The 27453-nt window shown below is 48.4% G+C and overlaps 1 protein-coding gene across 1 annotated transcript; it reads left to right on the forward strand.

Annotated features, from left to right (window-relative positions):
• The first annotated feature begins 3512 nt into the window (after positions 1 to 3512).
• On the forward strand, positions 3513 to 22972 carry RNF122 (ring finger protein 122). Its single transcript, XM_031014172.3, has 6 exons — positions 3513 to 4007; positions 11962 to 12118; positions 19333 to 19378; positions 19636 to 19677; positions 21222 to 21304; positions 21862 to 22972. The coding sequence occupies exons 1-6, from the start codon at positions 3983 to 3985 to the stop codon at positions 21974 to 21976; spliced, it is 468 nt and encodes a 155-aa protein (XP_030870032.2). The 5' UTR covers positions 3513 to 3982; the 3' UTR covers positions 21977 to 22972.
• The last annotated feature ends 4481 nt before the right edge of the window (positions 22973 to 27453 follow it).

Raw genomic sequence — 27453 nt, forward strand, 5'->3', positions numbered from 1 at the left:
CACTTTGGGAGGCCAAGGCTGAGGGATTGTCTGAGTTCAAGAGTTTGAGACCAGCCTGGGCAACATGGTGAAACCCCAGAAAATTAGCCAGGCATGGTAGTATGCGCCTGTAGTCCCAGCTGGTCGGGAGGCTGAGGTGGGAGGATCGCTTGAGCCTGGGAGGTGGAAGTTGCAGTGAGCCGAGATGTCACCACTGCACCACTGGGTGACAGAGCAAGACCCTGTATAAAAAAATTAATTAATTTAAAAAAAAAGTTTTTCCAGAAGTTTAGTATTATTTTTTCCCTTTCCATGGAAGATTTTAAAACATATTTCTTTCTTTTCTTTTCTTTTCTTTTGTCTTGCTCTGTTGCTCAGGCTAGTGTCTAGTGGCACAATCATAGCTCACTGCAGCCTTGAACACCTCAGCCTCTGGAGTAGCTGGGACTACAGGCATGTGCCGCCATGCCCAGCTGATTTTTATTTTTTGTAGAGATGGGGTCTTGCTATGTTGTCCAGGCTGGTCTCCAACTCCTGGCTCAAGCTCCTTCACCTCAACCTCTCAAAGTGCTGAGGTGTGAGCTACCACACCCATCCTAGAAACATATTTCTACCTCATATTTATCAAGTAGCTTTGAATATATGGCCCATCATCTTCTTTACTGTTTCAGTTTCTTCCTCAATAAACCAAACTAGTCTTCCTGACTCATGTGGAGCTGAGTCACCTGGTGGTGAGGGTGAAGGAATGAGAGATCTAAATTTGGTTGACATGATGTGAGAAATCAGCTTATCTTTCATAGAACCCTTCAGTCCAGGAAAATGCTGGGACTGAACCAATCATTTCAAAGATGCGCAGAACCAAAGCCCTTCTACCAACATATAACTCCCAATGTCAGCCATCAGTTGAGGTCCTGTGGCCACACTGGCCAGGAGGGACGAAGGGAGGAGAGTGTGAAGGGATACACCAGTTTTTCGAAATTGGAGTCCTTAAGTGCCTCTGGAGATCTTATTGAATGCTTAAAATATCAGGCTTAAAATACAAATTGTTGCACCTGTAATCCTAGCTGCTCAGGAGGCTGAGGCAGGAGAATCACTTGAACCTGGGAGGCGAAGGCTACAGTGAGCTGAGATCAAGCCACTGCACTCCTGCCTGGGCGACACAGAGCAAGACTCCATTTCAAAAAAAGAAGAATTTCCATCATTCCTACCTTTAAGGGTGTTTTCCTTCCAAGAACCTCTAGTCCAAAGGGGAGTGGGACGGGAGGTGTTCCTCACTTCGCATCAATTTTCCCTTCAAAGGCTCTCCTTCTTTCACAGTCTGGCGCTGGAGGCAGTTAGCAGGAGAGCCTTAATAAAATTAGGATTACCCATCACATCTCTCCCCCGAGCCAATGAATAGAAAGAACAATAGTTACCATTATGCACACTTTTTTTTAAAGACTTTATTTTTCAGCGTAGTTTTAGGTTCACAGCAAAATTGAGAAGAAGGTACAGAGTTCTGATACACCCCCAGCCCCACACATGTATAGCCTCCCCCATTAATCCCAGCACTTGGGAGGCTGAAGCAGGCAGATAGCCTGAGCTCATGAGTTTGTGACCAGCCTGGGCAACGTGGCTAAACCCAGTCTCTACAAAAAATACAAAAAAAAAAAAAAAAAAAAAATTAGCCGGGCATAGTGGTGAGTGCCTGTAGTGCCAGCTACTCAGGAGGCTGAGGTGGGAGGATGGCTTGAACCCAGGAGGTGGAGGTTGTAGTGAGCCAAGATCATGCAACTGCATTCAAACCTCGGCAACAGAACCAGACCTTGTCTCTAAATAAATAAAAACAACAACAAAAAAGAATATACACAGCCTATGTTCAAGGAAGAGTAACAACAAAAAGCTTCATGGCTGATGAATAGTGTGTGGTGAAGGGGAGTATCTGAGTATGAGGAAGACTGAAACAAATAAGGCTAGACTGAAACGCTTTAATAGTTTTTTCTTTTTTCTTTTTGAAACAGAGTAGTCTCATTCTGTCGCCCAGGCTGGAGTGCAGTGGCACAATCACAGCTCACTGCAGCTGCATCCTCGACTTCTCAAACTCCAGTGATTCTCCCACCTCAGCCACCAGAGTAGCTGGGACCGCAGGTGCGCACCACCAGGCCCAGCTAATTTTTGTATTTTTTTTACAGGTGGCTTCACCATGTTGCCCAGGATGGTCTCAAACTCTTGAGCTCAAGCAATCTGCCCGCCTCAGCCTCCCGAAGTTTTGAGATTATAGGAGTGAGTCTAGACTGAAACATTTTGAATGCCACACTCTAGTTTACAGAACTTTATTCTGTAAACACTGGAGACCAACAAACGTTATTAAGCAAAGAAATGTTCAGATTTACATTTTACAGAGATAATTGTGACCAGAAGGGATGGACTTGAGAGTGAAATCAGAGCACTGTTTCTTTCAATAGCCGCATGATAATTTGAGGGGTGGGGAAGACAAGGCACATTAAAATGAAAATTTCTGGGTCCACCCTTTATTGAATCAGAATCTCTGGGTTCAAGGCCTGGGAATCTGCATGTTACATCTCAAACATAGGAGTGATTCTTGTAGGCTCTGAAGTCTGAGCTATAGACTAGAATCAGAATGGCCAGTTAGGAAGCTTTTGCAATTATCCAATTAAGAAATGAAATGTCCTGGGTGCCAGGGCTCATGCCTGTAATCCCACCAATCTGGGAGGCTCAGGCGGGAGGATCACTTGAGTCCAGGAGTTCGAAACCAGCCTGAGCAACATAGTGAGGCCACTCATCTATACAAAACAATTAAAAAGTAGCTGGGCTTGGTGGCAGGCACCTGTGGTCCCAGTTTCTTGGGAGGCTAAGGCGGCAGGACTGCTTGGGCCCAGAAGTTGGAGGCTGCAGTAAGCTATTATTACACCGCTGCACTCCAGCTGAATGACAGAGCAAGACTCTAACTCAAAAAAGAAGAGGGCCGGGAGCGGTGGCTCACGCCTATAATCCCAGCACTTTGGGAGGCTGAAGCAGGAGGATCACTTGAGGCCAGGAGTTCGAGAACAGCCTGTCCAACATGGCGAAACCCCGTCGCTATTAAAAATACAAAAATTATCTGGGCATGGTGGTAAGCACCTGTAATCCCAGCTACTCAGGAGGCTGAGGCAGGAGAATCACCTGAACCCGAGAGGCAGAGGTTGCAGCGAGCTGAGATCGAGCCGCTGCACTCCAGCCTTGGCGATAGAGGGAGACTCTGTCTCCAAATACATAAGTAAATAAATAACAGATCTGTAGGCGGAAAACAATGTGGCAGTAATTGTTCCTTTGCCTTGGTGTCCCTGAGCAAACGGCAGGCCCCCACCCCGGGGCATCGCACGTCGCCGCTCCATTCTCTGCAGACCGGAGTTTCCCCAGACCTGGGAAGACTAAGTGGGAGGCGCCCACCGTGCGAAGATCCTCCCGGCTTCCAGGGAAGGGAGGCTGGGCCTGCAAATAATAGCCGGGGGCAGGAGAAAGGCTCCGATTGGTCGGAGGGAGCGTGACGAACAAGGGGCGGAGTTTTCCTGGGGGCTGGTGGGGGAAGTAAAAGGGAGGGGGTGTGCACCGCCGGGTGTCAGTTTCGGAACCCCAGCCAGCTCACCTCTGCGCCGCTGAACCCGATCCGAGTCTCCGGCAAAGGTTTTTCCCTCCTCCCCCGGCCGAGGGCTTCTGCCGCCCGGGCACCCCCGCCCCGCGGCGCCCCACATTCCCCCAGCCCGGGGCCCTTGGCGCGTGCGCTCCGTGCGGCTCTGCTCCGCGGGACTTTGTTTGTTTCCTCCTCGTCCCTCTTTGTTGGGCTGAACACCAGCCTCGTCAAAGCCCCCCACTCCGGAGGGAGTTCGGCTTCTCCAGCAGGGCGGCTGCAGCGCGCTGCCCCGACCCCGCCTGCGGCCCCTCACGCCGCTAGTGCTCCCACCCCGCCTTCCCTGGCACCCAGCCTGCGTCCGTTCGCCCGAGGAAGCCAACCGCGACTTCATTGATGCACCCATTCCAGTGGTGTAACGGTGAGTCCCCGGGGCGAGGGCCGAGCCTACGTGGGGCTGGTGGGAGCCGCGGCGCGGGGTGCGAGGTCGCACAGCAGCGCGCTGGTCCTCCCTCGGGAACCAAGTTTCTCCTGAAATGGGACAGTCGAGAAGGCGTCCTGGCGCCCCACTCTGTTCTGCACAGCGCGGAATTTGAAACTATCCAGGTTTCACTCCAGAGCCTGGAAGGGGCCTCCGGACGGGCGGCGGGCCGGGGGCGTGGGAGCCGAGGGGTTCCCGGCCTTTGTGTGGCGGCCCGGCTCTTCTACCCCTTTCCTCTGCCTTTGTGCGCTCAAACTCTGTTCTTTGTTGTGGTTGTTGGAGGAGAATTAAATCCGCACTCGGGCTGGGATCTCCTAGAGGGAGCTCAAGTTCCCGGCCTGAAACTTTGCAGGCTATTGTAAATATGTATACCGTGCAGCGTGCGGGACGGGGCGCGGGGGTAGCTTCCTCTGGCTTTGTTGGTTTCCCACGGGCTGCTGGCGTGGCTTGGGTGCTTGCGGAAGACTGGATTAAAGAGTCGCTTTCGGCCAGGCGCGGTGGCTCACGCGTGTAATCCCAGCACTTTGGGAGGCCGAGGCGGGCGGATCACCTGAAGTCGGGAGTTCGAGACCAGCCTAACCAACATGGAGAAACTCCGTCTCTACTAAAAATACAAAATTAGCCGGGAGTGGTGGCGCATGCCTGTAAGCCCAGCTACTTGGGAGGCTGAGGCAGGAGAATCGCTTCCAGGAGGCGGAGGTTGCAGTGAGCCTAGATCGTGCCATTACACTCCAGCCTGGGCAACAAGAGCGAAACTCCATCTAAAAAGAAAGTCGTTTTCCTGAGTTGATAAACCCTCGCAGAGAGCTCCGCGCCCGGCTGTCCCTGGGGTGCGAGGCTGGCCTGGCGGGAGCCGTGTTTCTGGCCCCAAGGCCAGATTAGGGTGTCTGCTCCTGAGCCCAAGTGAAGGTCACACCTCCAGACGCGACAACCCCTCGCCCCATTTCTCCCCAGGCCTGGGTGATGCTTCTAAGTTAGTTCATTTCACCTGAGGCTTTTTGGAGGTTCAGGTGATACTGGGTTAGGCTGGAGTCTGATTCCTCAGCGAGCTACCTGAAAGGTAGGTGTTTCTGAGCCGGACACTTCAAAACCTTGGATACTAATCGCCCCCCACCCCACCCGCTCCAGTCTTCCTGGGGTCCTAGTCTTGACCGCGTTGTTCCGATGCTTGGAGAGTTTCTGGGAGAGAGAGATGGGAAGCAGCTGGCCTTATCTCTCGGTATGGCAAGCGAGCTAGTTACAGGGGGAAAAAAAATCATTCTTGAGAGTAGACTCCTGCCAGATCTTGGATTAATTATGTCAAGAGGCTTTGTTTTGAGGCAGGGTTTGGGTAGCATGTATACCCCACGTGCCCCCACCCCGCCTTCCTCCTTTTGCTGGTCGGATCTCATTTCCTGAAAATGAACCAAGCCGTGTGTGATAGGCGGTTTTGTGGGAGAGGGGGCAGAGGATGGGGGTTGAGGAAGGCCCTTGCACCCTAGCATCTGGGAAAGATTCCCGTTGGCTGGGAAAGAGAAGCAGTTCCCAGATCCCCTGGTCTTTCTTGGCCAGCCCTTGTCTGACGTCATTCCTGCTCCCAGCCTGCCAGATGAGATGAGACATTCTGATGTCAGTGCTTTCATAGGTTGGCCGAGACAATGGAACAGAGACTTAGGGAGAAATGAGGCAGCTGTCAGTAACACTGCCCTTTCTGGGCAGCCCCCTTTCATATCAGATTTTAGACTTGCTGCTTTATTTTTTTTATTTTTTATTTTTTATTTTTTTCAGACTGAGTTTCGCTCTTGTTGTCCAGGCTGGAGTGCAATGGTGCGATCTCGGCTCACCACAACCTCCGCCTCCCAGGTTCAAGCGGTTCTTCTGCCTCAGCTTCCCGAGTACCTGGGATTACAGGCATGTGCCACCATGGCCGGCTAATTTTGTATTTTTAATGGAGAGGGGGTTTCTCCATGTTGTTCAGACTGGTCTTGAACTTTTGACCTCAGGTGATCTGCCCACCTCAGCCTCCCAAAGTGCTGGGATTACAGGCGTGAGCCACTGCGCCCAGCCTACTTTAATTTTTTTTTTTTGAGAGAGGGTCTCACTCCGACAACCATGCTGGAGTGCAGTGGCACGATCAGGGCTCACTGCGGCCTCCAACTCCCAGGCTGAAGGGATCCTCCTGCCTCAGCCTCCCAGCATAGCTGGAACCATAGGTGTGTGCAACCATACCTGGCTACTGGCTAATTTTTAATTAATTAATTAATTAATCTACTTTTTAAGGATAGGGTTTCACTACATTGCCTATGCTGGTCTTGAACTCCTGGGCTCAAGCAATCCTCCCACCACGGACTCTCAACATGCTGGAATTACATGCAGGAGCCACCTTGTCTGGCCCTCTTTGCACTTCTTAGAAAAGTGACTGAGAGATCCTGTCCTTTGATTCCTGTGAAGAAGCAACCCTTCCCTCACCCCTTCAGAAACTACCTGGAGCCCCTGTTTCCTGGGGCTGGTATTCTCTGTCCTTATACAGTTTTAAAGAAAAACTTACTACAGTGTCAGCTTTTGACCAGTAGACTATTTTGCTATTTCTTCAATAGTAACACAAGCAAATGAACCATCTCCTCTTGACTATGCTCTTCCCACCGACCTCTTTATCACGTGAAATACCAAGCTCACTGATTCAATCAGTGGGAGACAAAGGGGAAGCCTTTATCAGGCAGGATAAGATGGTGGGGATAAACTGATCAGAGGACTTGCGGGGACCATCGTGCTTGTGGAGTGCACAGATATCCTCTGTAATAGCTCTGACCAGGTTCTGCAAGTTCCCAAAACTGGAAACCAAAGGTTTCAGCTCATAAAAGGTGCCTGGAAGAACTAAGGAAACGGGGGGTTAGACCCTCTTGTAACATCAAATAGTGCTGAGGAAGGAGGTGAGAAAACAGCTGGGAGCACCAGGTCTTGTTGGAAGGGAAGTCCCGAGCCCCTTTTCCAGCATAGACTGAAGTTTGTCACTCTAGCCAGTCTGCCATGATGTCCTCATGGAAAATTGTTCTTCTTTGACCCACAGAAAGTAAATATTTGGGTGGGGACTGGTGGTGAAAACCACTTTCTCTCTGACCCCTACTAGAGCCTAGACACAAGGGACTTCCTGTTGGGCACAGCAAAGTTTAGTAGCTAATTATTTCTTTCATTTCAACTTAATCAAAAAGTCTTTCACAACAAGAACTTTTACTTTCTGTTTTCCCACAATGTGTAGGTCAGTGCATAAAGCAAGCCCTCAATAATACTTGCTGGTTGACTGGTGATCCATTAGCGGAGGGCAGTTTCTGGGCAATTTTCCCAAACATCAGTCCTGCTGCTTTGAAGTGGGAGGTTTTGCCAAGGGGACCAGGTTATTTTAAGAAAATGGGGAATTATTTATCTGTTAACTAGTTATTGAGAACAAGCCAAACTCTAGGCTAGGCCGGACACTGGAGAATATACAAAAGTCCAAGTTGGAGTCAGCAAACCTAGGAGGGTTCAGGCTTTTTTTTTTTCTTTTTTTCTTGAGTCTCACTCTGTCGCCCAGGCTGGGGCACAGTGGCGCCATCTCAGCTCACTGCAGCCTCTGCCTCAGCTCACTGCAGTCTCTGTCTCCTGGGTTCAACCAATTCTGCTCTGGCCTCCCGAGTAGCTGGGACTACAGGTGTGCACCACCATGCCCAGGTTTTTTGTTTTGTTTTGTTTAGAGACGGGAGTCTCTCTCTGTTGCCCAGGCTAGAGTGCAGTGGCGCGATCTCCGCTCACTGCAACCTCCGCTTCCCAGGTCAAAGCAATTCTCCTGCCTCAGCCTCCCGAGTAGCTGGGATTACGGGTGCCAGACACCACACCCAGCTAATTTTTGTATTTTAGTAGAGATGGGGTTTCACCATGTTAGCCAGGTTGGTCTTGAACTCCCGACCTCAGGTGATCTGCCTACCTCAGCCTCCCAAAGTGTTGGGATTACAGGCATGAGTCACTGCACCTGGCCTGAGCCTCACTTTCTATGGTGAAAATCTTTGTGTCTTTTTTTCCTATGTGGTAAGATCATCAGATCATCTAATCTTTTTTTTTTCTTTTCTTTTCTTTTTTTTTTTTTTTTTTGAGACAAGGTCTTACTCTGTGGCCCATGCTAAGTGCAGTGGTGCAATTGTGGCTCACTGCAGCCTCGACCTCTCAGACTCAAGTGATTCTCCCATCTCAGCCTCCCGAGTAGCTGGGATTATAGGCACTTACCACCACACCCAGCTAATTTATCATTATTATTATTTGTAGATGTGGGGTCTTACTATGTTGCCTAGGTTAGTCTTGAACTTCTGGCCTCAAGCAGTCCTCCTGCCTCAGCCTCCCAAAATGCTGGAGTTACAGGTGCGAGCCACCACACCCGGCCTGTGCTTTCTTTTAATAGTACTTACCATATAATCAATGCTTAATGCACATTTGAGTTAAAGTAACTTAATGCTAGGAATGATGTAAGACATTTAACTGAGTAAGCAGGGGCCAGAACAAATGATGGAGGTCATGAGTGCTGTAGAATTCAAGGAAGAGAGGTTATTGGACTATCACAGGCTTGATGGGCCTCAGAGAGAGCGTTTCAGGCAGGGAAAGCTGTGTAAACAAAGACAGGGAAGCAGGCAAGGACAAGGTTGTACAAGAAATAGTGAAAAAGACTGGTCCACATGGAGTAGTATTGGAGAACTTTTAAGTAGGAAGTTGTGAAGGGACAGGGTGAATGTTTTAGGAGGACTTGAAGCCAGTCATGAGTTTGTAAAATACAAGATCAAAACGACAAGGAGAGGGCGGGGCACAGTGGCTTATGCACTGTAATCCCAGCACTTTCTTGGGAGGCCAAGACGGGTGGATCACTTGAGGTCAGGTGTTCAAGACCAGACTGTCCAACATGGTGAAACCCAGTCTCTACTAGAAATACAAAAACTAGCCGGGCGTGGTGGTGTACACCTATAGTCCTAGCTACTCAGGAAGCTGAGGTAGAAGGATCACTTGAACCCAGGAGGCAGAGGTTGCAGTGAGCCAAGATAGTGCCACTGCACTCTAGCCTGGGTGACACAGCGCAAGACTGTCTAAAAAAAATTTAAAAAAAAAAAAAAGGCAACTAGGAGGATGTGTCAGGCGTGTGGGGTAAATGAGAGAAGGAACTAGAAACAGGGATGACATCAACTAGGAAACAGTAGGAGGTGATGAGTGTTTACAATAGGGCTGTGGCAGTAGAATTGGGCACAGCCTGAAAGAGGTTTGAATGGAGGCTCGTTATATAGTCATCAGTAAGGGATGAGGAGGAATGATGTCCAAGTTGACTTCCAGTCTTTCAAGCCACCTTCTGCTGAGTTGTAGTAGCACTGGTTATTAGCGTATAGAATTCTGTGGCATGTGAATGCATCCTGGCTCCTAACCAAGATGTCAGGAAAGTGCCTAGAACCCAAGGCCTGGGTACAGAGAACCCTTTGGACCTGGGCTTTCCTAGCTATTTGACTGTGGGCGAGTTACTAAATGATTGAGTCTTTCTCCCATTGGTGGGGGAAGTAACCTTTACTGTGGCAGTACAAAGATTAAATTGATAGCATGAGAATGTGCTTAGGATGCAGCAGGTGAACAGCAAATTCCAGCTCTCCCTTTCATCAAGGACTCCCCTCTTTCCCTTTCCCTTCTGCCATCCTCAGCCATTTGACTTGTTTTGTTTTGTTTTTGTTTTTTTTTTTTTTAGATGGAGCCTTGCTCTGTCTCCAAGGCTGGAGTACAGTGGCACGATGTCAGCTCACTTGCAACCTCCACCTCCCAGGTTCAAGTGATTCTCCTGCCTCAACCTCCCGAGTAGCTGGGATTACAGATGTGTGCAACCATGCCCAGCTAATTTTTTAATAGAGATGGAGTTTCACCATGTTGGCCAGGCTGATCTCAAACTCCTGACCTCAAGCCATCCACCCGTCTCGGGCTCCCAAAGTACTGGGATTACAGGCGTGAGACACCATGCCTGGTCAAGCCATTTGACTTTCTACTGAGCTGCTCTTTCCAGCTACAGCTTGGCTATCACAATTCTAGGTGTCTCTGAGAGACATGACCCCCCTCACAGAAAAAAAAAGGAAAAAAAGAACCTGCCGGGTACAGTGGCCCATGCGTATAGTCCCAGCACTTTGTGGGGCTGAGGCAGGAGGATCTCATTGAGGCCAGGGGTTGGAGGCTACAGTGAGGCATGTTTACACCACTGCACTCCAGCCTGCAGGGACAGAGTGAGACCTTGTCTCCAAAAACAAACAAGGAAAGTTCCTTTTCCAGCAGATCTCTTTGTTTCTTTGCTCAGAACCTGGTCACATACCCACCTGAACACCAAATACTGGCAAGGGGGGAAGGGAGAGGTGACTATTATGATGAGTAGGCCAGTCAGTATTTATCCCTGAGTCCTGTGAGAAGGGATGCATCTAGTGGCTGGCCAGTGCTTTTCAAACTGAATGTGCAGGGGAATCACCTGAGGAGCTTGTTAAAACTTAGGTCCTGGCTGGGTGCCGTGGCTCATGCCTGTAATCCCAGCACCATGGGAGGCCAAAGTGGGTGGATCGCCTGAGGTCAAGAGTTCAAGACCAACCTGGGCAACATGGTGAAACTCCATCTCTACTAAAAATTCAAAAATTAGCCGGGCGTGGTGGCGTGCGCCTATAATCCCAGCTACTCGGGAGGCTGAGGCAGGAGAATCGCTTGAACCTGGGAGGCGGGGTTTGCAGTGAGCCAAGATCACGCCACTGCCCTCCAGTCTGGGCGACAGAGCAAGACTCTGTTTCCAAAAGAAAAACAAAAAAAACAAAAAAAAAACAGCGTAGGTCCTGATTCGGTTAGGCAGGGATGGACCCGAGAGTATATGTTTCTAAAAAGCTCCCAGAGGATGCTGCTGCCATTGGTACCACACATTGAGGCTTTGAGGAGAAAGAGGGAAGGTGACCACAGTAAGGGAAGTTGCAACCTCCTCCCCACCCCCATCGCCACTTTCTGGAATGCTGGCCCAGGACTTGGAGTGAACAATTTCTATTCTAGTCCTGGCACGGCTTGTCTTCTGGAGCAGGTGGCTTAATAATGACAAATGACCTTTGCAATTGTCCTTTGCAATTTATAAGGCATATTTTCTTACGCGCTCATTTTCAGTCCTCTCTCTATTTTGCTTGTTTTCATATAACAAAGTGAAGCTTAGAGGTAATTTCTTAACGGTCATATGGCTAGCTAGGGATGGGGAAGTTGGAACCCAAATAATATTTTCTCAGCTAAGGCAATATGGGCTCCTACCTAATGGAATTAAGCTCTCCGGTTTCTGCCCATTGCCTAAATTCTTTTTTTTTTTTTTTTTAATTTTTAAAAATAGAGATTGGGTCTCACGCTGTCACCCAGGCTGGTGTGCAGTGGTGTAATCACCGCTCATTGCAGCCTTGTACTCCTGGGCTCAAGTGATCCTCCCACCTCAGCTTCCTGAGTAGCTGGGACTACGTGGTAGTACATGCGCTACCATGCCCAGCTAATTTTTCTATTTTTTTTTTAGAGATGGGATCTTATGTCGGCCAGGCTGTTCTTGAACTCTTGGCCTCGAGATCACCTGCCTCAGCCTCTCCAAAGTACTGGGATTACAGGCGTGAGCCACCACACCCAGCTTGCCTGAATTTATTATCCTTTAGATGGGGATATTGTTTTAAGTATTTTGGATAGTATTCAATTTTGTAGATCAGATTTACTCAAGATTACATAGCCAGTAAATATTAGAACTAGGATATAAAACTGGAGCCACTGAATCTGAGGCTTAGGTGCCCAGAGCCTGCCAGTTATTTCTATCCTGCTGACACAGTGCTATCAGCCCAGCAGTAAATTTCCAACCTTAATGATTTTTTTTTCTCTCCCTTTGCAGGGTGTTTCTGTGGCCTGGGACTGGTTAGCACCAACAAGTCCTGCTCGATGCCACCCATCAGTTTCCAAGACCTTCCGCTCAACATCTATATGGTCATCTTCGGCACAGGCATCTTTGTCTTCATGCTCAGCCTTATCTTCTGCTGCTATTTTATCAGGTGCGTGGATCCCTGGCTGACCGGGGTGGAAGTCCAGCAGGAGGGAGGAGACCAGGGTTGTGGGGTAAGCTGAGCGAGGGTCCCACAGCAGAGTCACCAGTCTTATACTGGAGCCACCACTTTGAGGACACGGCTGAGCCTGCCCTTCTCTAGGCCCCTGAGGATCTGGTGTTTCTATCTACATTAGCCTATCAAGTTGTTCCTGAGCATATAAGGTCACCACGGGTTGGGCTGCATCCCACTTCCTCGCCAGTTATTCTAAGGTTGCCTAGAATTACTGTGTGACTGAGTAATAAAGTTAGTGGTCCCTTCCTTGTCTGTCTGTCTCTATTCCTACTCATGCCGTTTGGGTGGTCAGGAACAGGTGGGCATCAGTTATGCCAGCGTCATGTTCCTTTGCCCTCCTGGGACCTGTTGTCAGCCCTCCAGATACTAATATTAACAAGCCGGTGTCTAAAGAGCTACTTGGTTTTTGTTTTGTTTTGTTTTTTTGAGATGCTCAGGCTGGAGTGCAATCTCAGCTTACTGCAACTTCCACCTCCTGGGTTCAAGCAATTCTCCTGCCTCAGTCTCCCAAGTAGCTGGGATTATAGGTGCATGCCACCATGCCTGGCTAGTTTTTGTATTTTTAGTAGAGATGAGGTTTCACCATGTTGACCTGGATGGTCTTGAACTCCTGAGCTCAAGTGATCCACCCACCTCAGCCTCCCAAAATGCTAGGATTGCAGGCATGAGCCACCACACCCGGGCGAAGCTACTTGTTTATTCCGCCTTATAAGCTCTTATTTTTGAGAGTGGAAAAAACCAAAACCAAAACAAACCTAAAAAACTGTCATTTATTCTTAATTGCTTAGGGATCCAAGAGAAGACCAGGAGTTTGGCAGGGCTCACCACACTCCAGGAACGCTTTCTCTTATCTCTTGCTGAAGGACATGGGGACTGGTAGCTGTTTTCTTTTTACTTTTTCTTTCTTTCTTTTTTTTTGAGACAGTGTCTCACTTCATCACCCAGGCTGGAGTGCAGTGGCACAGCCTTGGCTCACTGCAACCCCTGCCTCCTAGGTTAAAGCGATTGTCCTGCCTCAGCCTCCCTAATAGCTGGAATTATGGGTGCATGCCTAGCTAATTTTTATTTTTGTATTTTTAGTAGAGACGGGGTTTTGCCACGTTGGCCAGGCAGGTCTCGAACTCCTGACCTCAAGTCATCCACCCGCCTCGGCCTCCCAAAGTGCTGGGATTACAGGCATGAGCCCTCGTGCTCAGCCTCTGGTGGCTGTTTTCTATAAAAAATTTTGAGCATGACTGGTATTTAGAATGGGAATCAAAGTAGTAGTGTTTCTGACTGGGGTTTACTGTTGGCATTGACAATTCCTCATTGTATGGGACTGTTCTGTACATTGGAGAATACTGAACATCCCTGGCCAGTAGGGCATGCTTGTAGTCTTTAGGGCCATTGTGGCCATTAGCTGTCTCCCCCGCCACCCACACATTACCAAATGCTTGGGTAGACATCAGCTGGGGTCTGGGCTGGTGACTGATCAAATAATTTAAGAAGATTAAATTAAGATTAAGGAAAAGGCTTTGCTGGCTTTATTCCTAAGATGCCCTTCTGGGTTTGAGTGCTTTGCTGGAAGGCAGCTACAAGAGAGGCAGGTACTAGTCCATCTTCTCCAAGCCTGGAAGAGCTCCCTCTAAGAAGGGGAAGTGCCCTCAGGCACATCTCCCCATCACTCCCAGGTGCTACCTTGGACCTGTTCTTTCTCAGAACTTTTCACACAGGTCCCTGAAACTAGAATTTTCCACATAAAAATCTATGCAGAGGAGATACTGGTTTATCTTCTCTCTTGTACAGTTGGGTCTGAAGATTGCATCTAACCATTAAGTGGAGGTGAGGGTAGATTTCTGGTATCTCTCCTCTCTTCCTGTCTCCTCCCCTTTCCTGAAGCCTGTTTTTTTCCTTGAATTCTTCCTGACCACCAACCTGCCCACTCCCGCACACCCGTGTTAAGCAATTCACACTTAAATCCTGGAGACAGGGATGAAGATACACCAAATACCAAAGATTTCTTTATGATGAGGCTGAGAGGGGTTTGTAAAACCAACTCTCCTTGGTCCCTTTCCTCCCTGCTCCGCCTGCCCACCACACACACACACAGGCATACACATGCCAAGCGGCAAAGGGCTTCAAGAGACCATCTAGGCCGGGCACCATGGCCCTTGCCTGTAATTGTAGCACTTTGGGAGGTCAAGGCAGGAGAGTCACTTGAGTCCAAGAGTTTGAAACCAGCCTTGGGAACAAAACTCCATCTCTACAAAAATGACTTAGAAAAAACTACTCTAGGCTACGAAGTGGGTGACCAGAGTTCATTTCGTAAATCAACCAATAATAGATGTGACCTTAGGTTTTCTTTTTTTTTTTTTTTTTTTTGAGACAGGGTCTTGCTCTGTTGCCCAGGCTGGAGTGCAGTTGTAAGATCTCGGCCCACTACAACCTCCACCTCCCAGGCCCAAGCCATCCTCCCAACTCAGTCTCCCGAGTACAGGTGTGTGCCACCATGCCCAACTAATTTTTTAATTTTTTGTGGCTAATTTTTATATTTTTTGTAGCGATGAGGTTTCACCATGTCACCCAAGGTGGTCTCAAACTCCTGAGTTCAAGCCATCTGCCTGCCTCAGCCTCCCAAAGTGCTGGGATTACAGGCGTGAGCCACCGTGCCCGGCCTTTAGCCACTCTTTACCAAGGGCTTTCCATAGGCCAGGTGTTGTGGTCAGCATTTGAAAAAACATTTAGCTTGCTTAATCCTTAGTATAGGTATTGACCCACTTTATAAATGAGGAACTTCATGCTCAGACAGTTCAGGATCTGCCCAAGGTGATACATAGAGGAAGATACAGAGGTGGACGAGTCTGGTAGCAATGAGCTAGGGTCTTGCCGAGTCCTTCCAAGTGTTTGCCTTTTGAGTCATATTCCTTGAAGTAGAGGAGCCGCTGTAGGCTCCACGACCACCCCCTTGCAGGTCAGGGTCAGTTCTTGCAGAAGGACAGGTTGGAGAGCTGTGAATTGCTGATTTCTTTTTCTTTGGCTGTGGTCAAAGAACAGAACAGGGCCGGGCGTGGTGGCTCACGCCTGTAATCCCAGCACTTTGGGAGACTGAGGCAGGTGGATCACCTGAGGTCAGGAGTTCGAGACTGGCCTGACCAATATGGTGAAACCCTGTCTCTACTAAAAATACAAAAATTAGCCGGGTGCCGTGGCAGGCACCTGTAATCCCAGCTACTTGGGAGGCTGAGGCAGGAGAATCACTTGAACCAAGGAGGTGGAGGTTGCAGTGAGCTAAGATCATGCCATTGCACTCCAGCCTGGGCAACAAGAGTGAAACTCCCTCTCAAAAACAAAAAAAAAAAAAAAAAAAAAAAAAAACACAAAAAACAGAACAGTAACCACATGATGCTAAAAGCTGACCCCACTGTGGTGCTACTGAGCACCACCTGTTCCTTCAGTAATCTCCTTTGTCACCCTGCCCTGGTCTGTAGCCTGCCTAAAGCCTGCTGACCCTGGAGTTTCACAGTCTCAGAGGCCCACTGGTACATGGTAGCCTGTGAATGTCTATATATAGAAAGACACACAGGCGCAGAAGCCACCACTTCCTCTCCCTGCTTCTCGGTTTCCTCCTCAGCCAAAATAGGCCCCACTTCTGACCTGGTGAGCTCAGCGGCCAAGGCCAGCCACTCGCTCATTCTTCCCCCTCTCTCAGAGCTGACCTCTGCCCTACACAGGAATGGAGGGGCCGGGGAAGTACAAATAGGCAGGAAGGGAAACATTATTTTCAGGACCTGGCTTCATTGTTTGTTCTAAAAGGGAAAAGAGGAAAGGGAGAGCCCACTGGCAGTGGCTAGAAATGGTCTCATTGAAATCAGGGTATTTTTAGTTGCTGCGTTCACCCAACAGCTGAGAAGGCCACCTGTCCAGACTGGTTGGTGCTAGGTCCCCAGCTGGGATTGCCCAGGGTTTTTGCTTTTTGCTCTGTTTTCCTTGCAAGCTTTTCGGCCACATTTCATCATGATCTCATCCTTTCTGAGCTGAAATCTATACGCAGGATGAGGGGGCAGCTCTGAAGCCCTTCCCTGTTCTGAGTTTTGGAGGATCCCTGGGCAAAACCACTAAAGGATCCAGCCAGACAAGAGGCATGATGGGTGGGGAAGTGGTACTCTAGGTGCCTGGGGTACAGAAAACAGAAAAAGACAGCATCTGTTACATAAGTATAGCCACATTGCAGGTGAGACATTGGTGCCTCAAAGATGCATAGCAGTCACTCATTCTCCAGACAGTTAAAAACACAGGCTTTTCACCACTTCCTTATTTACTCTGCACTTACCTCATAACAGAGCAACAGTGTCTTTCTCCCTCAAGGCCACTGTGAGCTCCCTGTCCATGGGAACACTTCCTTCCCACCTCTGCTGAACCCAGTGTCAGTCAAGCAACAGTAGCCACCTAAGCGTTGGGTATGTCCTGTCCTGCTCATTTGGAAATTGGGACAGAGACACATGTGTATGTACAAAGACCTTTTCTGGACCAAGGAGCTCTCTGCAAAGTGAAGGATGAGACAGTGGGAGCCTTGGTTAGGCCTTTAGCCCAGCCCTGCCTTAAGCAGAAAGGATATTGTGGGGAGAGTGGGGAGGGGAGGGGACGGTGGATGGGCTGCCCCAGCGCCCAAGCCCGTGGCATGAGTCCACTTGGACTGGAGCTCTCAAGAGGCTCCAGGAACATGAACCTTGCCAGGTCACCTGACTTCCCATCAGGAACAATGGAGGAGGCTGGCAGCCTGATCTTATCTGCCCTGCACTGTGCTGCGGGCCTGGCTGTGCCCCCGTCTTCTGCCTCTTCCATTCCCAGGGAGCAGCTTCAGCTTCTCACCCCACCCCCTTCCACTGGGGCTGTTTGTGATTGGAGCCTCCCTTTTATTGACTTGGTTCAGTCATCCATCTATCCACTCATTTGTTTATTTATTTTAATTATTTATTTAAAAAAATTTTTTTGCCAGAATCTCACTCAGTTGTCCAGCCTGGAGTGCAGTGGGGGCAATCCTAGGTCATTGTAACCTCTGAACTCTTGGGCTCAAGTGACCCTTCTGCCTCAGACCCCCCAAGTAGCCAGGACTACAGACATGCACCATCATACCTGGCTAATTTTCTTTTGTTTATTTATTTTTGAAGAGACAAGTTCTCACTGTGTCACCCAGGCTGGTCTCAAACTCCTGGCCTCAAGCAATCCACCTGAGTTGGCATTATTCTTTATTTCTGTTTTCAACCATTTAAGAATAAAAACCACTCTTAGCCTCTGGACCCTGCAAAAACAAGTAGTGAGCTGGATTTGGTCCTCAAACTAAAGTTTCCTGCTTCTCCTGGCTTGCTGGGTTTCTATGTTTCCTTCCAAATAACCCAGGACTGTGTTAAGAAGTGATCACCAGGAAAAGCTCCGTAAGGCTCCCCCATAGCACACATACAGGAGGCATTCTTTTTTTTTTTTTTTTTTTGAGACAGGGTCTTGCTCTGTCACCCAGGCTGGAGTGCAGTGGTGCGATCTCTGCTAACTGCAACCTTCGTCTCCTGGGTTCAAGCAATTCTTATGCCTCAGCCTTCTGAGTAGCTGGGATTACAGGTGCATGCCACCATGCCGTGTGAATTGTCCTGTGAATTTTTGTACATTTTGTAGAGATGGGGTTCTGCCATGTTGCCCAGGCTGGTCTCAAACTCCTGAGCTCAAGCAATCTGCCCACCTCGGCCTCCCAAAATGCTGGGATTACAGGCATGAGCCATCCCACCCAACCCACATACAGGAGGCATTCTAAAGCTACCTGCAGAGTTCAGCATGTAAGATCCTCCATCCCTTCCTTGAAAATAATACGGCAAAAAATCCAGTGTATAATTATGGTCTCGGCCATTTGCACAGCAAGCCATTCAGAGTTGTAAACTTAATAAAAGGTAGGGTGTGTCCCAGGACCAGATCATATTCTCAGGACTATGATGTATTCCACCTGATTAGGGGAACAGACCACATTATATGGTAAAGAACTTGGACTCTGTCATCACACCAACTTTGATTCAAATCTAGACTCTGCTACCAATTAGCTCTGTGATGTTTAGGCAAATAAATTCACTTCTTTGAGCTTCATTTTTCTTTTTCTTTTTCTTTTTTTATTTTTATGAGACAGAGTTTCGCTCTTGTTGCCCAGGCTGGAGTGCAATGGCACAATCTCGGCTCACTACAACCTCCGTCTCCTGGGTTCAATTGATTCTCCTGCCTCAGTCTCCCAAGTAGCTAGGATTACAGGCATGCACCACCACACCGGCTCATTTTGTATTTTTAGTGTGATGGAGTTTCACCATGTTGGCCAGGCTGGTCTTGAACTCAAGTGATCCACCTGCCTCGGCCTCCTAAAGTGCTGGGATTACAGGCATGAGCCACCACACCCAGCCAGGCTTTATTTTTCTTATCTATAAAAGCGAAGGTATCTCACTGTTGGAGTTTGGAATCATTAAGAACATATATGAATATGTTAAGTGTCCCAGCGACATATAGCAAGTACTTCATAACCATTATATTATGCTATTGCCATTAGTAACGGCATGCCATGTTTTGGCCATTGAGAGTCAGCCCGTTTGCAGGCCACCAGCTTAAAATGAAAAGAAGAAAACAAAGGAGGCATCGTCTGTGTTGTCTGGCACAGTGAAGGGAAGAGTGTGCTTTGGTTCCAGAATACTTATGTTCTCCGGGTGGAAAATTCCCCAGGGTCAACAGAGACTTATTCTGCTATCCTGGCTTAAGAGAAATAACCCTTTTATGCATATCTGTCTAACTTCTGCACACTCAGTAAACACAGTGTTGATTTCTATATAGTTTGGCGACTGAAGGAATTTGCCGACCAGAAAAAGGCAGGGTGAGTGAATGAGCTATTTGGGGATGCTGTGCTGGAGGGTCCCCCAATCTGTGTACGAGACCTGGTGGTGAATTTTGAGGCTGTCAAACCTGAGTAAGAGTCTTAGTCCTTTATCAACCCTTGTTGGCTTGCATAGGTCCAAAGTATGCCCTGTGGTGTGTATGGGACAAGTACTCCTCCCTGCCCTCGGAAGAATGCCCAAGCAGCCAGCCAGCCTCTCCTGCTTTGAATTGTTCCATTTAACCTGCTTTCTCTAATTTTTTTCTCTTTCTCACAGCAAACTCCGGAACCAGGCACAGAGTGAGCGATACGGATATAAGGAGGTAAAGTGCTGCATGTTTCCCAGAAGCTTCCTTCTCTGCCTGACCTGATAGGAAGAGGCAAGGAGGGCAGGCTCAGGTTCTCCTGGGCAGGAATCCCCCTGGCCTCACCTCTGGGTCTCCCTGAGGCTAAACCCCTTCAGTGTCTGAATCCAGCTTGCCCCAGGCAGTCCAGGGGACTCCCTTCATTGGTTAATACTACCTGGCTGGCCCCAGTGGTTGGTTCTTCTTTGGACATCATGCCTCCTCTTTCTTTTCAGGTGGTGCTTAAAGGTGATGCCAAGAAGTTACAATTATATGGGGTAAGTGTGCCAGGAGAGTGTGCAGGAGGGCCCCAGCAGGTGAGGCAGACAGCACCTTGCTCCATTTCTCTGCCTGGACGCTTTTCAGAAAACTGCTTAGTCCATGCCTTCATATCTCCTTTGGCCAAATAATAGAGACACATCTCAGCAAGTAATTAATATGTGGAATTGATTACACCTGGAACAGCCTCAGGCAGAAGACATGAAGGGATCACAGAAGGGTTTAGATAAGTAGTGCCCCAGGAGTCCCACAATACATAATTTTTACCAGGAGGATGGTCATACCCTTTCATGCCATAGACAGAATTCAGCTAACTTTCCCTGTGTTCAGCCCCTACATCCTGGTTGTTATCATAGAAAATGAGGTCCTTTTACTTTTGTGTATACCCTATCTTAACAGACTAGATCTGACTAGTGTGTTCATTCCTGTGGCTCTGCCATTTCTCTCCCACCCCACTCCCACCCATACACCAATTCCGTGAGTCCCCTCAACTCTGACTTGAGGAATTAGTCATATCCTATTCCTTTCCTACCTATGCCTCTAAGGTCACCTAACCCATTTCCCAAGGCTCCTGTTCATGACCACAGACACTCCTACTCAGAGCATGTTTGTGGTTATCTGGGAGCAGAGAGGATCACAGTTCCACTAAACATGACTGCCTAGACGTGGCCTCATTTTGTCTATTACACCTCTGCAAGTGCTGATGTTTCCCAAGCCTTTCTCTCAGAGAATAATTCAACTGAGATCAAGGGAGTTAATATGTAGGGATGTGGGAAGTCTGGATTTAAAGAATGTAACTAGGCCAGGTGCGGTGGCTCACGCCTGTAATCCCAGAACTTTGGGAGGCTGAGGTGGGTGGCTCACCTGAGGTCAGGAGTTTGAGACCAGCCTGACCAACATGGTGAAACCCCATCTATACAAAAAATACAAAATTAGCTGGGTGTGGTGGCGCATGCCTGTAATCTCAGTTACTTGGGAGGCTAAGGCAGGAGAATTGCTTGAATCTGGGAGGTGGAGGTTGCAGTGAGCCGAGATTGCACCATTGCACTCCAGCCTGGGCAACAAGAGTGAAACTCCATCTCAAAAAAAAAAAAAAAAACATAACTGATCACATATACCATGCCCTCATCCTTACCTCTAGTTGGTGTTAAGTGCCACATCACCAAATGTATTGGGCAAGAAAGGATTGAAAACCATTCTTCTAGGACAGTACTTTCCAGTGCAGTGGAAACTTCTGTGATAATAGGAATGTTCTATATCCATTCCATTCAATATGGAAACCATGTGGCTGTTGAGCACTTGAAATGTGGTGAGTGTAACTAGGGACTGAATTTATAATTTCATCTAATTTTGGTTAATTTAAATTTAAACAGCCACATATGGTTAATGACTACCATGCCATCAATACAGTTTTGTAAAGGATGGCTAAAAAGTTTCTCTGCCTGGTAGAACAGACTAGGCTAGAGCTTAGTTTTCTTGTCTGGGGTTGAATGAGTGAGATGGTTCCCCAGTTCCTCACACACCTGCTCTTTTCTCTCTGCAGCAGACCTGTGCAGTCTGTCTGGAAGACTTCAAGGCGAAGGATGAGTTAGGCGTGCTCCCGTGCCAACACGCCTTTCACCGCAAGTACGTGGGAATGTGTCCAGGGTGCCCGTCGAAGGAGAAATAATCAGGGAGCATCTTCTGGAAACTTCCAGTCTCTGCCACTTTCTATTTGCCCCTTATCAGTGATGCCCCAGGTCCTACGTGAACACCGAGCAAAGCCCAGAGGGATTAGGTTGGGACAGGGGTAGGGATATTCTTCTTTTTTTTTTTTTTTTTTTTTTTTTGAGATGGAGTTTTGTTCTTGTTGCCTAGGCTGGAGTGCAATGGCGCGATCTCAGCTCACTGCAACCTCTGCCTCCCAGGTTCAAGCAATTCTCCTGCCTCAGCCTCCCAAGTAGCTGGGATTACAGGTGTCCACCACCATGCCTGGCTAATTTTTGTATTTTTAGTGTAGATGGGGTTTCACCATGTTGGCCAGGCTGGTCTCGAACTCCTGACCTCAGGTGATCCACCTGCCTCAGCCTCCCAAAGTGCTGGGATTACAGTTGTGAGCCACCATGGGATATTCTTGTTTTGGGAGACAACTGGAGCAGCGTGGTCTGTCTTGTTAGAGATTACCATTCCTCATTTGTTCTCAGGTGTCTGGTGAAATGGCTGGAAGTTCGCTGTGTCTGCCCCATGTGTAACAAGCCCATTGCTGGTCCCTCAGAGGCCACACAGAACATTGGGATTCTATTGGATGAGCTGGTGTGAGTACTGCCGCTACACCGAGACCTGGAGAAGACCTCTTGCCTCATGGATGTCTGGTCCCTCTGCACAGCTCCAACCAACAGGACTGTAGGATGATGATGATCACTTTCCCAGCGATGAGAAGGGTGGTCTAGGGCTGGGCTTCTACCCTCAGTGCAAGACCAGTGCCAGATGTGCCCCCACTTCCTGCCTCCTGAAGCCTTCTTCCCTGCTACTCCATGCTGGTGGCCTCACCCATCAAGACCACTGTCTCCTGGTACTGGACTATCTACCTGCCTTGTCCCTGTTCTGGGGGAAGGTGTCCACCCCGATCAAGAACATGGAGAAAGTCCTCTTTCAAGGCTCCCATTAGGAGGATGAGCTGCCTTGACCCAGAAGGGATGAGATGGCCTCTTACCTCTCTACAGCCTTCCCTCCCCTTCCCACTCCTTCCGGAGTAAGGTTAGAAGGGAAGGAAGGAAAGATCAAGGAACCAAGCGCCTCCACGGGAGGCGAGGGAGGCTCTGTATGAAACAGAAGAGCAGGGACATAAAGGAAAACGTCAGTGTTTACATGGGACCTATGGAAACAAAGGCTGGCCGGCGCCAGCTGACTCCAGAGTAGGAGAGGGCCCTTCCCCTGCCAGGACCCACGGTGCTATCCATTCAGTCTCTTCCTCAGTTAATCTCGGAGCTTCCTATTCCATGTTGAGGTTTGTGGGCCCCTCTAGAGGAGGGCTAGTTCTATACTTAAAATGATTCCCAGGGGCCTTTTTTTTTTTTTTTTTTTTTTTTGATCAAAAGGGGTGTGGGGATGGGGGTGTCTACGGTTAAGCAACAGATACCTCCTTCCCTTTGTAAATAGTATTTTTATACTTCATCCTCACCTCTCAGGCTTTAGATACGAAATCTACAGAATGGAAGGGGGTGGGGATTTTCCGTTCTCCCTGGAGTGGGTGAGGGTGGGAGAAAGTTACATATTTAAAGAAAAATAAATTTAATAACAAGTTTCTCTAACCTACTTTTGCTTGTGGTTGTGGCTGCCTGGCCCTTTTCTGCCAGTAGAGGGAAAAAAGTTCTCAAACTGCCTCTTGTCACTTTCCCACACCCAAATCAAACACACACGCACACACATGCACACACACACACGTTCCTGATCCTTTTTAAATGTCTTTACTTTTATCTTTCTGAGGCAGGGTCTCACTCTGTCATCAAGGCTGAAGCATAGTGGCATGATCACAGATCACTGCAACCTCCCCGGCTCAAGTGATTCTCTCACCTAACCTCCCGAATAGCTGGGACCACAGGCGTGTGCCTGGCTAATTTTCTAAAATTTTTTGTAGAGACTAGATCTCCCTATGTTGCCCAGGCTGGTCTTTAACTCCTTGGCTCAAGCAATCCTCCCACCTCAGCCACCAGAGTGCTAGGATTACAGATGTGAGCCACTGCGCTCAGCCTAAAAGTTCCTAATCCTTAGGAACAAAAATCGATCTTAGGTTATTACCTGAACAATATATGTTAGGATTAACACCAAGGTACATTAAGACCTTGCTAAACCAGGCTCCGTCTGATTTCTAGCATATTTTTAAAGGAAGTTGATATTTTCAATCACAGCATTCCGTCGACTAAGACTTGAAACTAAGAATTCTACTTGTAATTCAAGCAATTGTCAGTGCCCTTAACACAACTAGTCACAACTAAAAAGGTCTACCTTTTAGTTATACCATAGAGGTTGCTACCATAGAGGCTTTGATCTCTTTTTTTGTTTGTTTGTTTGTTTTGTGGTGACAGAGTCTCTGGAGTGCAGTGGTGCAATTCTGGCTCACTGCAACCTCCACCTCCCGGCTTCAAGTGATTCTCCTGCCTTAGCCTCATGAATAGCTGGGACTACAGGCATGTGCTACCACACCCAGCTAATTTTTTGTGTATTTAGTAGAGACAGGGTTTTACCATGTTGGCCAGGCTGGTCTTGAACTTCTGGCATCAAGTGATCCATCTGCCTTGGCCTCCCAAAGTGCTGGGATTACAGGCGTGAGCCACTGTGCCCACCCCCTTATTTTTTTTTTTTTATTTTTATTCTTGAGACAAGATTTCACTCTGTCACCCAGTGTCACTGGAGTGCAGTGGTACAATCATGGTTCACTGTGGCCTCAAACTCCTGGGCTCAAGCAATCCTCCCACCTCAACCTCCAAGCAGCTAGGACCACAGGCACACACCACCATGCCCAGCTGGGTTTTGTATTTTTTGTAAAGATGGGGTCTCACTGTGTTGCCCAGGCTGGCCTCAAATGCCTGGGCTCAAGTGATCTACCCACCTCAGCCTCCCAAAGTGTTAGGATTACAGGGGTGAGCCACTGAGCCCAGGCCTCTTATTTTTTCTTAGCTAGTAGCTACAATTGCTGACAATTGCTGCCACCTCTAGCAATGTTGCATGGTGATGCTTTATGGTCCTATGTGCACTCAGACCTTGCATCCGTGCCCTCCAGCTTTGTTCTGTCCATGTCCCAAGGAAGCACTGAGTCAGCAGGGGGCATGCAAAGTGCATTAAGAGTGCTGGGAATGGCCTGTAATACCAGCACTTGGGGAGGCCGAGGCAGGCAGATCACTTGAGATCAGGAGTTTGAGACCAGACTAGCCAACCTGGCAAAACCATGTCTCTACTAAAAATAGGAAAATTAGCTGGGCATGGTGGTGCACCCCTGTAACCCCAGCTACTTTGGAGGCTGAGGCACAAGAATCACTTGAACCTGAGAGGCGGAGGTTGCACTGAGCCAAGATTGCACCACTGCACTCCAGCCTCAGCCACAGTGAGACTCTCTCTCAAAAAAAAGTAAAAATGTTGGGAATGATTTTCGTGACCATAATAAGCATGGAGCAGCTGGGCCTATACTGCCCCTATGTGTTGAACACAGAGCGTTTGCTGAATAAGTATACTGTTCTGGTGTCATAGGTAAGCAGGAGATGCCCATGCACCCAGAGGTTCCAGGCCCCACAGGTAGGTGCGATGCCTTCTCACCCCTGTGGTTACACCATGGAGGCTGTCAGCACAGTGTGTGCTCATGCTGGGCAGCCCCAAGGTGCAGCTGGGGCACCTGGCAGTCCTGGTGCAGTTGTTGATACCTGTCTTGATGGAGTTCTTTGCCCAAGGGTACACCTGTTCTTACCACCTATTTTTCCCTCACAGAGAGGTAACCCCTGCTCTTCCTTGAAGCCACCAGCTCCAGCTTGCTGCTGCCAACCCTATGGAGCCTGATCCTTTCTTTGTTGGGGGTACCACATCATCTCCCAGCAACCCTCAGCTTGCTTTAATGTGGGAAATAAAATGCGTTTCCTAAGCAAAACACAGAGCCTTCCCTCCAGCTCCTGCTGCAGCCTCATGGTAGATGCATTGCTGGGATCAGATGGGGAAAGTATGATCAGTAGGTTGGCTTCAACTTTCCTGCCTCAACCGTCTCCCCTTCCTCTTAAGGAAAATTTATTGGTGTTGAATTCATCAGATTAGCATAATTCTGATTGAATTTTATTCTTTTTTTTTGAGACAGTCTTACTATGTCACGCAGGGTGGAGTGTGGTGTTGCGATCTTGGCTCACTGCAACCCCCACCTCCCAGGTTCAAGTGATTCTCCTGCCTCAGCCTCCTGAGTAGCTAGGATTCCATGCCTGGCTAATTTTTGCATTTTTAGTAGACACGGGGTTTCACCATTTTGGCCAGGCAGGTCTCTAACTCCTGAACCACAGGTGATCTGCCCACCTCAGCCTCCCAAAGTGCTGGGATTACAGTCATAAGCCACCATGCCCAGCCAATTTTGATTAAAATATTAGCACTAAATTGTCTGTGTTCACAAATTTGAAAGTCAATGTCCTGAAGTCAAGAGGACGGAAAAAACTTCCTTGTATTATTTCTAGTGCTTCCATACAGTTAGGTAGAATGCCATGATGGAGCACCGAGAAGGGAAAACTGGATATTGTTTAGCTGATCAGATATGACTTGGCAGCAGCTGAAAACAAGTTAAATAATCATGAATCAACTTGTAGTCATTAGTGTTGTCTCGTGACTCAGTTCAGTGTTTCTAAAGAACCTACTACCTGGGCCAGGTGCTGAGATAGGATAGCTCCTGCCTCATAAAACAGTGTAAGCAGTGTATTTTAGGTGAGCAGGCTGGTATGGCAGAGAGACCCTTAGCACCACTGCTCTGAAAACTGCAAGGGTACCTGCCAGGATATGACATCTGAGTCTCGAGAGCAGTGTGAGCAAACTCACACAGGATAACAGCCTGTTGGGTACCAGAGAATGCAAACTGTAGAGAATAAAGTTGAGGTGGGCAAAGGCTGGAGAAGAGAAGTCTTGGGTGGGGCCAGACACCTGGGACTTGATATAGTGAGAATTCTGAAGTTTCTTTAGGTTGGGCTTTTTAAAAATTTGGGCACCACTGGGCCAGGCGCAGTGGCTCAGGCCTGTAGTCCCAGCACTTTAGGAGGCCGAGGTGAGTGGATCATGAGGTCAGGGGTTTGAGACCAGCCTAGCCAACATGGCAAAACCCTGTCTCTACTTAAAATACAAAAAATTAGTTAGGCGTGGTGGCGGGCGCCTGTAATCCCAGTTACTCAGGAGGGTGAGGCAGGAGAATCGCTTGAATCTGGGAGGCGGAGGTTGCAGTGATTCAAATTCGCACCACTGCACTCTAGCCTGGGAGACAGAGTGAGGCTCTGTCTCAAAAAGAAAAAAAAATTGGGGCGCCATTTGGGAGCTAAGCACATAATTTTCCTCTCTGTTCATGAGATGGCCATGGGCAGCTACAGTGTATTTAGCTCTATTCTCATTACTGAAGGATAATTTGTACCCTGAATGTGTTTCAATGGGTGAAAAACTGGGCCGAGCGTGGTGGCTCACGCCTGTAATCCTAGCACTTTGGGAGGCCGAGGCAGGTAGATTACTTGAGGTCAGAAGTTTGAGACCAGCCTGCCAACATGGTGAAACCCTATCTCTACTAAAAATAAAAAATTAGCCAGATGTGGTGGCGGGTGCATGTAATCCCAGCTACTGGGGAGGCTGACGCAGGAGAATCGCTTGAACCTGGGAAGCCGAGGTTCCAGTGAGCCAAGACTGCACCACTGCATGCAGTCTCAAAGTAAATAAATAAATAAATAAAAATAAAAAGGTAAAAAACTGAAGGAAGCTGGGTGATAATCATAGGTACCAGAATTCCAACTTCAATGATCTTATCTGTGGCAAACAAACACCAATCAGTCAAAGATAATAAGCATTTACCCACCAAGTTGTTTCACAAAATGCATTTCCTGCTTCCCCCTGCCCCGCCCCCACTGCCGTATATATCCCTCTGAGTTTCGGATTAGGGAAGAATGTTGAGAAAAGCAACAGCTTACTTGTGACTACACAGATAATAAGCATCAGAGTCAAGGCACAAACCCAGGTTGTATGGATCTAAGTTTGCTGCCACATGTAGCTTCAGAAGCAGATTGCTCTCTGCAAAGATAAGAAAG

This window comes from Gorilla gorilla, chromosome 7 (assembly GCF_029281585.2).
Source record: "Gorilla gorilla gorilla isolate KB3781 chromosome 7, NHGRI_mGorGor1-v2.1_pri, whole genome shotgun sequence".
Classification (NCBI taxonomy): Eukaryota; Metazoa; Chordata; class Mammalia; order Primates; family Hominidae; genus Gorilla; species Gorilla gorilla.